The sequence below is a fragment of the Carassius carassius genome, chromosome 47 (assembly GCF_963082965.1).
Source record: "Carassius carassius chromosome 47, fCarCar2.1, whole genome shotgun sequence".
Classification (NCBI taxonomy): Eukaryota; Metazoa; Chordata; class Actinopteri; order Cypriniformes; family Cyprinidae; genus Carassius; species Carassius carassius.
In genome coordinates, this window is record NC_081801.1 from 13,897,868 (window position 1) to 13,909,913 (window position 12,046).

At 38.4% G+C, this 12,046-nt stretch overlaps 1 protein-coding gene across 4 annotated transcripts in view; it reads right to left on the reverse strand.

The window, feature by feature from the left end:
* Window positions 1-12,046, reverse strand: part of LOC132130347 (ankyrin repeat and KH domain-containing protein 1-like) — a 59,896-nt gene that overhangs the window by 14,941 nt on the left and 32,909 nt on the right. The window contains exons 3-8 of one of the 4 annotated variants that reach the window (XM_059542038.1): window positions 7,491-7,614; window positions 7,045-7,192; window positions 6,269-6,416; window positions 4,304-4,537; window positions 786-880; window positions 452-689 (exon numbers count right to left, since the gene is read on the reverse strand). In XM_059542038.1, the coding sequence (XP_059398021.1) occupies window positions 452-689; window positions 786-880; window positions 4,304-4,537; window positions 6,269-6,416; window positions 7,045-7,192; window positions 7,491-7,614 (987 nt within the window). Of the gene's footprint in view, window positions 1-451; window positions 690-785; window positions 881-4,303; window positions 4,538-6,268; window positions 6,417-7,044; window positions 7,208-7,490; window positions 7,648-12,046 lie in introns of all 4 variants that reach the window. The other 3 variants (XM_059542037.1, XM_059542036.1, XM_059542035.1) reach the window with 3 other exon arrangements.

The following is a 12,046-nucleotide window of genomic DNA, read 5'->3' on the forward strand; positions in this document are numbered from 1 at the left end:
ATTCATCAGCTCTGCCATTTATGTTGCATTTGTGAAACATCAAATGGCAAATGAAACTAAACTTAAAAATACATCAAGCCACAATTATAACCAGAAGACAGCAACAGAGGAGCACTTATTGGCTTATTAGTCATTCATTTCTACTTTTCTACTCAATCATAAGTGGGAATGGATAACCTGTTCGTTTTGGCACAAAATAGCAAAATTGGAAATTATTTTGGTTATGATTTCTCAAAACACATCACATCGTGGCTGCTCAATTGCATTTGGCTGTATGATACAATTTGAACTACCTCTGGAAGTGGCTAAAATAGGCCTAAACATTTTTTATACCCCATTCACGTTTAATAAACATTGGCTGCTTGTAATCGGATCAGTAAAAATGCACCTTAACCCCAGGTTTAAACAGGCCCTATAGGTGAAGTCTACAAAACTGAGGTGACCCCAGTACCTTGTGCCAAGAGCAGTGCTACCATCTCTTCATGGCCCTCACGAGCTGCCTCCATCAGTGGAGTGTAGCCCTCATCGTTCACCTCTTCCAGGTTGGCCCCTCTCTCGATCAGAAGCGCTGCCAGCTCCACGTGGCCCCCGCAAGCAGCCAGCGTCAGAGGCGACTCAAATGAGTCAGCAGGCATGTTTACCTGCGCACCGCTATCCAATAGCAGCCGTGCCACCTCCACATGCCCATCCTACACAAAACAACCACGAGAAAAAAAATCTAAAACAACCTGCACACACATCAGAGGAAGAACCTACAGATGTGTGTACATAGAAAACAGTGTTACCATGCAGGCCTCCATGAGTGCAGTGTGCATCTCATCTGTCTTGTGCTCCTGGTCAGCTCCTGCTTCTAAGAGAAACCGGACCATGTCCAAGTGCCCTAAAGATCAGACAGGATAGAGTTAATATCACCCCAAAATGTACCAAACTGATTGATTTTATAATATACAGTTTGGCATATAGTTTCTACGACCACGTTTACATGCACATCATAGTCAAACTAAGGTCCGTAACTAAGGTCTAACTCGGATTGGTTAAAATATACAGGATTTCTGGGAGACATTTGTGTGTCGCGTTCTTTAACATTCCTCCTGGAAACAAAGATGCTGTGATGCCAAAACCCCCCATGGAAGAAGAAAGCCATCATATGTTTACTGTGACAATAAGCACTTATCAGGATCAACGGATTTTTTTGAAGTATGTGAAATAAAGTTAAAAGTTAAAACTTTAAATGAAAACTTGTATATGCAATTGAACTAAGGTATTTCTGAATTATGTTTTAAATCTCATGTTGTTTTATTTAAATCAGTTTGATATCTTGATATTTTATATAGAAATAATCTTTTCAAAATAAATTACATTCATTTCTTTTTAATTTTGTAGGATACTATTAATAATAGTTATATTGAATAAATTTGTTTCCTGGTATCCGGTATTCTTGTGTGTAAAAATGAACTGTGCACATAATAGGTGAAAAAAAATGCAGATAACTATACATTATAAGGCTATTTTTATTCGTTACAACACTGATATATGAAATGTTGTAGTCAAGAAAGCTTCATTCATAATGCTCCTCTAAACTGTCCAAGTGCTGCAGCTTTGTTCCAACAATATCACGTTATTAACTAGAGGCCGACCGATATATCGGTTTGCCGATATATTATCGGCCGATATGAGCCCGCCGCCGATATATCGGTATCGGCGAATATGCTGCCGATATGAACTTCTTTTTCTTTTTTTTTTTTTTTACAGAACATATACTACAGATAAAATGCTTGAAATGGTGTAATTATTTGGTTTGTCCAGCAAAGCGTGCTCCATTGTTTGCTATTGGCGACCTGGATGAAATGATATAAAACTTAAGTCTATGGAAAACCACTGAATCTTTGAACGGCCATATCTCCATAACAGAGCGGCGAGTCCGCACCCAATTCGCGAGATTCCTTCAGCTCGAGGAACCCTTTCGAACTAGGGCTGGGACAACGCGTCGAGGTCATCGATGACGTCGACGCAAAAAATACGTCGATGCAAAATATGCGCATCAATTCGTCGACCTGTTTTTATTTCTCTAAAAAACGTTTGCAAAACGTTTACCTTATGTGCGCTGAATATACGCGATGGCCGGATCAACATTCTGTCCAACGTTATATAACCAATCCAGGGGTTTTTCTGCATTGATCTTTTTTTGTGGCGGCTGTCAAAGCCTTATATGATCGGTGAGTGATGTAGAATAGAATGACTGTGCTGCGCCTGACAGGGCGCGTACGAGAGAGAGAGCCCCGGCTGTGCGCGCGCACTCACAGTCTTCAAACAACACGAGCGCTTCTTGCTCTCTCTCTCCCTCGTGCATATTAATCAAAATCATTAAACACGATAGAAAAAGGGCGAAACACCCAAGTTTCACGCGCGCTCGCGCACTCACAGTCTTCAAACTACACGAGCGCTGTCTTGCTCTCTCTCTCCCTCTGCATATTAACCAAAATCATTAGACACGATAGAAAAAGGGCGGAGCATTCTGAGATTTTTTTTTTTCTACATGACAGGCTGCTGGCTCCCACTGTTAATTTTTATTTTTTGGAAAAGCACTCTCTGTATTAGCTTAAAGCCCTAAAGTTTACATTGGTTACTGTATTCTTTCAATTGCTCTAAACAAGTATTTTGGGTGAACTTTTTTATTGAATGTTAGACATCAAGTTGTTGTTATTTTCCTCTGAAAGAAGAACTTTTTTTTCAGTAAGCTTGTTTCAGTAAGCTATGTGTTTTCAAGGCTTCAAGGTTTTATTGAATGCTATCTCTATACAAGTGCAAAGTAATGCATTCTTAGTCAGTCTTTTATTTTGTAATTTTAAGAGCAATAAACATATATTGCAATGTTAAGGAATTCATGTTTTTTTTATTCAGATATGTAAATCAACATGTATAAATTGTTAGTAGTCAATTAATGGGGAGATAATCGAAATCGAACCGGTCTAAAAAAATTAATCGTTAGATTAATCGATGCACCGAAAAAATAATCGCTAGGTTAATCGTTTAAAAAATAATCGTTTATCCCAGCCCTATTTCGAACGCATATCAAGTGTACATCTAGAGGCTCTCTTTCGAATGCGTCGATGTCCCCCAGGGTTTGGGTGTTACGGTAGTTAAATTCGCGGTCCGGCGCCGACCGATCTAGCGATCCCGGGGGGCTACCGATGCACAGAGGGTGGCATATGAGGGGGCTCCTTGAGCTGAAGGGATCGCCTGAATTTGGTGGAGATCCGTCTGTGCATTCGCGATATAATGACACCAGTCAACACTTTCCCTTCAGTACGGAGGTTTCTTGTTTAGGCAGCATTCAACCATCTTATTCGACTGTAAGTGCCCTGAAAATTGGACATCACATGAAATTCCTCCATGATTCCAGCTCCAAAGGAATGTGTGCGTTACATTCAAAGGGCATTATAGTGCGCAAGATGTGAATTTATTTTGTATTTATTTACAGCGGTAGAGGAGAGCAGGGCACAAAGAAACACTTTTTGACTTTCTCAGTTTGTGTAAATCCACATGGGGTTCAGAATATATAATATATATTAATTTACTTAAGCCAGAATTAAAATTTTACCATGGTAAAATAAATGTTTGCTAAAACTATATAGTTTTTATTGTCACACTTCTCTATAAAGTTTTGCCTGTGTGTGAAGACAGTAGCACAAATCCGTTCTTCAACAGAATAAAATTGAATGGAACTGAATTGAAGTTTATTGTTAAAATGCCCTGCCTCCATTACATATCACGTCATTATAAGTGTTTGATCACCACATCTGAGTGATCATTGCAAAAAATGTGTTTATGTATATATATTCTGTCTATGCATATACTGTATATAGTACCAGTCAAATGTTTGGAAACATGGATGTCTAAATTTTTAACTGGTACTGTACTATAATATACACAAAGAATATTGGCTGATATATCGGTATTGGCCTTTTCTCTCCCTAATATCGGTATATATATGCAAATTAATTTTCTGCCAGCAGGAGGCACTTTAAGAGCGGATTTATGTTTAAGAGAGATAAGATGTTTCCTCCGTAACGGCTGTAAAGCAGCGCTGAGCTCACAAACGCAGCTTTATCAGGCATTACATGCAAGATCAAATGAAAATGACAAAAAAATTTCTAAATACAGTCGGTTACCTTCTGAAATACAGTGATATAAAAACACCCGCACACATGCAGTGATCACGTTTATTTAATGAAGTCAAAACCTTTTGGAATTAAACAATACCATATTCTGATTATCTGGTCTATGATACAATGGGACGCACCTTTATAGCAGGCAAGTGTGAGTGCGCTCTCCTTAAACTCATTGGAGTGTGTGTTGATTCCAGCACCGCACTCCAGAAGCACACGAGCGACCTCCACGTGGCCTGCACTGGCAGCCTCCATCAGCGGAGTGTGACCATTCTCGTTGTGATCTTCAATGTTAGCACCCTCCTTCAGCAACACTTTTACTACATCCAGGAAGCCTCCTGCACACGCATATGTCAAGGCTGTGTTACCTGCAAGAAAGGGAAAGACAATAGATGAGCAAGTTGTGTTTGCAAGCAAAAGGTTTGGCTTGCACTAGGGTGAAAATGTACTTTACTCTTTTTGGTCCATTTAAGTCCACTTTCATTGCATATTGTTGTGTGTGTATATATATATATATATTAGAGCTGCAACTAACGATTATTTTTTCTGTCGACTAATCTAACAATTATTTTTTCGATTAGTCGACTACTCTAACGATTATTTTTATTACAATAAATAATTAATCTAATGTTCTTTTTTTGATTAGCTAATGAATCCTTTGGATAACTTTACAAAAAAATATAAGTACAACTTCTAATATAATATTTCAACCTTTATTCATTTTCAACCAATGTGGTTGAAGTTCTTAAAGTATACAAAAATAAAGAGGCAAATAAATTTATTTTACTATGGTAAATATGAGTTTACGATAGTGTTTATAATTAAACCACAGTAGCCACAAATTTACAGTTGTCTGAGACGTCATGAAATGTTCTTTAGCATCACAAACCATAAAATGTAGTCAAGGTTCTACTATGGTTTAGCATGGTTTCCAGAGATCTGGAGCTGATTCGGGGTAGCTCGGTGGTTTGTGACTGTTGTCTCGCGGCGCGCTGTCTTTTAAGGGGCCGTGTACATATTCACAAGTTCGTTATTTCCAATGTAGGCGCGTGGTATGCGCGCTTATAATGGAAGCCACGCGGTCGCGACGCGCATGCGAAAAACAGGCGAGTCCACCGCATCCAGTTAAAAACATCTCAACTTTTCAGAATGCCGCAAGCGCACCGCGGATCATGTGACAAGAACTAACCAATCAGCTTCATCCTTTCCCGTAACAACGTTGAAAGCTCAGCTAAGATGAGGGAACAGCTGATTATAGCTGTATATGGATTGCTCTTTTTGAAATAAATTTAGTAGCAGAGCTACTGCAAGTGATTTTTAGTGCTGCAAATCCATTTATCCTTTGCTGAAATTTCCGCGTCTTCATTTAGAGAGCACGTCATGGTTGCTTAGCAACGGCAGCTAGAAAATCATTGGGCTTAACTACCCAGGCGCTTTGGAAAGAAGGACTAGCGCTTTCCGCGCGTTTTTAGGCGCGATATGTGAACGCCCCAACGCGTGTCCGAAACCCGCGCCAACACAGACTTACTTTTTTTTTTTTATATTTTATCCTTACTTCAGCCGCTACGGGTGATCATACCAATAACTTGTAATCTTTACAAGAATCATGCAATGAGCAAGTCTGCGTTTATAGACACTTAATAATATCACATCAGTTTGTGCTTTTAGAATCGCCGAATCTGCTGCGGTCGTTCCATCACATCTGCAGCAGAGACCTGAACCAGGAAGTTGGTCAGCCGATCACACAGTAACCAGTTAAACTGAAACACCGGAGAGCACCAGGATGTTTTCCTCTGAGGTGCTCGTGCATTGCAGTTGTGCTGCCGTGGTACACCATATCAGTTTTGCAAAGGGAACAAAGGGCCATTTTATTTGGCCTCTGTTTAAAGTATTCCCATACTTTTGATAACAGTGGTCTCTGTTTTTGTGATAGAATGCAACTTTCTCCATTCCCAGTATGCCATTACGCGAGATCTAAACAGTTATGACGCGTCGTCGCATTTCACGCACGGGACGTATTTTTGTAGTCGACATAATCGATGACGTCGTTGCAGCACTAATATATATATATATATATATATATAAAAAAGCTGTCATACCCGTTGATGACTGTGCATTAACATCGGCTCCATGCACTAGGAGCAGTTTGACGATGTCGACGTAACCACCGCTTGCAGCAGCCATAAGTGGCGTGATGTCTCCTTTGATCCCTCTGTCCTCCACGTTAGCATGCATGGCCAGCAAGACCTACATCCAATCAAATCATATCAACAGATGTTTTTTCCTAAACAACCACAGTGCATGCTTATACTTAAACACAAAATTAAAGGTAAAGCATGTAATTTCTTCACCACTAGCTGCACCATAAGCAACTGCAATCAAAAATGGGAGAATTGGTCAGGAAATAAGGATACTTCAGATACTGATGTAGCATCAGGAAAAGATCCTTACATTTTAACAAACAAGTATTTATTTTTTTATACACTGCAAATACATACATGTATTAGTATACATAAATATATTATTAAAAAAATATATAAATAAACCTTACATTTGAGGTATCAATGTATCAATATTAAGGATACTAGCCTTAATAAACTAGTCAATGATTTTTATGTATAGCATTTTTAACAATATACAGTTTCAAAGCAACTTTACAGAATAATGATATTCACAATATTTTTTTATTTTTAATAGTATTAATGCTTGTAAATATTTGAATATTTCGCTATAGTCACATTTAGCAGATTAGAGCTAGGTGATATAGCAGCATATTTTGCAAAAGTACAAGCAATTTATTTTTTTATTTATACATGTGAGGAGTTGTTTTGCTCTTCAGATTTAGGACTGGAAGTGTGTTTGAGTTGTACAGTACCTGTGCGAGCTCATAGTATCCAGCTGAGCAGGCCAGACACAGCAGGCTCTCACCCTCCTCTGTGTGTTCGTTGACGCTGCGCCCCTCATCTAGCAGCTTCCGCACTGCATTCACATCGCCGTCCGAGCAGGCCTCAGCCAGACTGCGGCTAAAAATAACCAGACTACTACAATTACTGCGACTGTGCAGGCGAAGCTAAGCTAACTACTCTAACTGAAGGCTCATGCTGGAGCAATAAGACTACCACAGCTGCTTGCGTTAAATTACAAAGGTTACAAAATATATCAAATGTGCTTTAAACATTCAGACAATCTGTTATCATTAAAACACATTTAACAGTGCTTAGCATTTAGCCTTTAAGTAATTCTTGCTAGTTAAACATGAATGTTGCATCATAATGTGTGGACAGAGGAGGAGAAATCGTGTATGTGAGAAAAGATGCCTACTTGTCGGCCTGGCTGGCGTTGAGCGTGTTTTCGGCCCTCATGCGTGTGAGGGCGGCAGCAGCCTCATCCAGCGCGCAACTCACCGACGACGTCAAGCGGCGTAACACCTCTGGATCTGCAAAGGCTTTGCCATCGGCAGTGGAGAGTTTACCAATGCCTGTAGCATCCAGCCCCACACCAGCACCACACACCATTCAGCAAGAACAAACGCATCCATGGTTAGTACAGGCCCAACACACTCACACACAGGAATTACAACGGCCAGTTAGCTATTTCACACCATGCAGTTTTAGTAATGTTTTAACTTCAAATTTCAAAGCCCCTACAGAGTTTCAGAATGGCATAACACTATAAATGCTCAAAGATATGATGCTGATGGTAACCAATGAAGAAAAAAAAAACGTCTGGTTATCAAATGACACGATTGCCACTAGAGGTTGACCGATATTGTATTTTTTTTGTCATTATTCCATTAAGGTAGGTGATAGTTTTTCAAACATATATACCGAATGTTATTCCTTAGTCTTTCTATAGCCCTGTATGCTACTGATGGCTTAGAGCCAACAGGAGTCCAAAATACATAAAATCCCAGGTGCAAACCAAACAATCCTAATAATAACAACAACAAAAACATGATACAGATGTGCACACATCATGATTTTCTAACTATAAGTACCCTGGATTTTTACATTTCCTATAAAATTAGACTTGGGGGGCTTAAGTAGGCTCACATGTGCCTGTAAGAGCAGGAAAGATTGCATTAAAGTGTCTCTATGTGTAAGAGAGCTTTGAGAAAACAGGAGACTAGTCCGTTTATATAAACTAGGGCAGGGTAATGGCAACTACCTTATTTGGAGTCAGTAATTTATATATATATTTTTTTCAATAAATTTGTATTTTAAAATTCATAACTAATTGAATAAATATCAGAAGTAAAGACATTTATCACTCAGAGAGGTTTAGGTAGTAAATGTGTGTCTAAATCTTACTCTGGGCGACTAAATGTCTATTGTATGTCTATGTTACTTGCCAGTATGTGTGTGAGAGGCTAACGTTGTTATGTTTTGTAATGTTTAGCATAGATATATTTTCACTCGCTGAACACTAAGCACAAAGTTTCACTTTACATCAAGCGTTCTGTGCTTTTTTTTCAATTAATCTCAATGAATACACAATTTGACGTACCGTAAACTCTAGTGAAGGCGCATGACACTTCTGCGAGTGCTGTGTTTCTCACACATGCAGAGTGCCTGGTGTTTTCAGCTGGATAAAAATGCTTTGGTGGACAGACGGCCTTAATGCAAAATCGAATAATGTAATCTCATTGGCTGATGTTCATCTATTACCGTCCCTGTTTTGATTTCAGCAAATCAGTTTGAGGGAACACAGACAACGTGATTAATATTCATAAATCCAGCTGCTCTTCAATCCTTTGTTTGTTGTGCATTATTATTGTAGTAGTAAAATTAGTAGTATTATCTTTTAATAATAATTTGTTTTTTCTTCCAGAAACCCTGATTGGCCAACAATATCTTTAGCATAACCACCAGAGTTCAGTTAAAATTACATATGCATTCATACATGGTAACTATTTTTTAGTTCTAATCACTAAAGTTCTATCATAATTAAAATGATTAAATAGTGCTTACAGGGTTAATGCAGGATTTTTAAAATCAAATTTAAGACTTAAGACCTTTTTAGACCTTTCTTGAAGCAAAATGTGTTTGCGATGTAAAATGGGTCGATTTTCGCACTGGTCTGAACGGAAACAGCAGAAAGAATTATAGAAAAATGCAAATTCATTCTCTGCCAGTAGGAGGCACTTTTGGAATGGCAGAAATATAACTGTTTCCCGGTAAAAGCAAAATAGAAAGCAGCACAGCACTAGTGTTTAATGAAATCATATCCTTTCAAAGTTTAATCGTCACATTAAGCCATATCTCAATTCTTGTCTCACTCTCCCCAAATTCAAGACCTCCTGAAATCATAATTAAGAAATTCTTGTAGGGCTGTGCAATTAATCGCACGCAAAAGTCATGTGCATCTCATTAGTGAAGCCAGTCCCACGATTAGTAGTAAACCACCATCACCTGATTTCAGATCGAGTGACATTCACTACACAGAGCCGTAGTTCACTGACAAGCTAGGCAATATCAAATGCGATTCATCTGCGATTATGAACGTGATATGCCTAACTGTCAGTGAACTATGGCTCTGTTTAATGAATGCTGCTCAGTCTGAAAGTAAGATTTACTACTTATCATGGGACTGGCTTTACTGTCGAGATGCAGTGCACAGATTAATTGCACAGCCCTACTTTTTTGTACAATTTGAAAATTTTTCAAACTAAAAAATTTACTAGCCAATGGCGATTATACTGCCAAGGTGTGAACCGCATGATTGCTTGTAATAAAGGTTTAAATGCAAAAGGCGGCAGTAGAGCTGACTCTTTCTGTCAATGGTAAACTTTAATTTAGAATGTTTGTGATCAAGTAAACTAGTTTAAATGTTTTTCTTTAACTTAATATATAAATTAGTGTTGTCACGATACCAAAATTATTGTTTCGATACCGATACCAAGTCAAGAATTGTGATTTCGATACTTTTTCGATACTTTTCCTGAAAAGGGAAAATACACTCTCAAAAATCATTGATGTGCTTTATTTTAAAACCAGGACAACATTCTAATCATATAACCCACTAATAAATGAACATATGAACAGCAGATATATTAAACAATGTTTCTGAGCCTTGAAGATTAAATGTCAAAAGATAAATATCAATTTAAGCAATGGCATTCAAGTAAAAAAAAAAAAAAAAAAAAAGAAAATTTAGCAGCAATATCTCAGATATTGTAACTTATTCTGTCAGTTGTGCAACCTTTTCTTTCAGAGGAGAAAACTCTGCCAGTGAGCTTTAATGAGCGTCATCTTTTTCTACCAGTCGTGGACCAGCGGCCACAGTATCACTTGTGCTCGCGCATGCAGCCTTGTGATGCGCGGGTCGGGTTTTTTTCTAACCCGCGGGTACCGCTTTTATGAAATAATTTGGCCCGCCCCAGCACGCAAATAAAGTAAAATTTCTTTACCCGCCCCGACCATCGGGGACATCACGGAAGATACGTTGCTACTAGACTCATATTTCTTGTTCACTGAAGTTCCTCCCTCCACAGCAGCGCGCAAGCTCGGCGCTATTAGCAGCGCATGCGCAGCTCGTGAACAGCTCTGTGAACGGTTTCATTCTGTCAAAGAGTTACTCAAGATGTGATGGAGCATGTGATTTGTTGAATGTAGTGGATCCATACGCCCTTCACTGAACGAGATCGAGAGATCTTCTCATTCGTGAACGAGCTGAATGAACTGATATATCTCGTTTATGAACAAAATGAATGAGTATACAGGCAGGGTCAGTGAGCCAAGCATGTTAATCTCGATCAGCAAACAGCAGATACAAAGCGCAGTTATAGGTGCTGTGCAGATACGCTTGTTTTCATAATTAGCATACAGAACTCCACATTTAATCCCCTTTATCCCCCATTATAATGTGAATATTATATATGAACTGTCTGACCAAACAATTAAAATGTTAATTATGCAAGAAAACCTCGTGCTTTGTTCATCTGAACAACTTAAACTATTTAATGCAATTTTGCACACATTTTAGTAAAGCCAAATCAGTTTAGTAAAGCCACTAATGCAGCCATCTCGCTGTAGTGCTTTTTTGCTGCTTGTGTGAGGAGAAAACACACAGCCGTCCATAGGGAGGCACTGGAAGCGTGCGTTGCACACACCAGCATGAGATACGTCTCTTACTAATCTGGAACGCAGTCATTTTTTTTTAATTTCCGAGAATCGCGATACTTTTGAAGTATCGGTGCACCATGCAACACTATTATAAATCCAGAAGCAAATACAAAAGTAAAAAGCATTTAATAATTGATGAAAGATCAGGCTTGGGCTGTGTAACCTATTGTGCAACAATTACATGATTGTAAAAACAAAAATACAGTGCATGAATCAAACATTTAGGTGAGATAAATATATATTTTTAAGGAATGTCAAAAAATGCCCCCCTCCACCCTTCAAATGAAAAAAAAATAAAAATAAAATCCTCTGACAAGAGTCACCTAAGAGAGGAATTCATTTTCAAAAATGAAATTCAGGCCCTAAATAAATGTCTGAAAATCTTGATTGGATCATAACTAAAATATTTCTACATGATAAAAAGAACGCTTTAAAAAGATCGGTATCAGCGATCGGATGATACGTCTTTCTGTGATCGACAATCGTTGATCGCCTCAAAAATTCTGATCGGAGCACCCCTAAGATCTACACATAACAAACAGTGTTTTTTATTTTACTACTATATACAATTTTTCCACTGGTCATCAAAAAGTCTTAAAGGGGTGGTTCGGGATTTTTGACATCGGACCTCATTTTTAAGTCAGCCTGGTTGTTATTCATCAGTGGAGACATTTAAAAAAAAAAAATAATCCAGTCTTTATATTTGGATAGATAGCCGATGCTAGGCTAGCGCGAGTCAATGGGTATATGTTA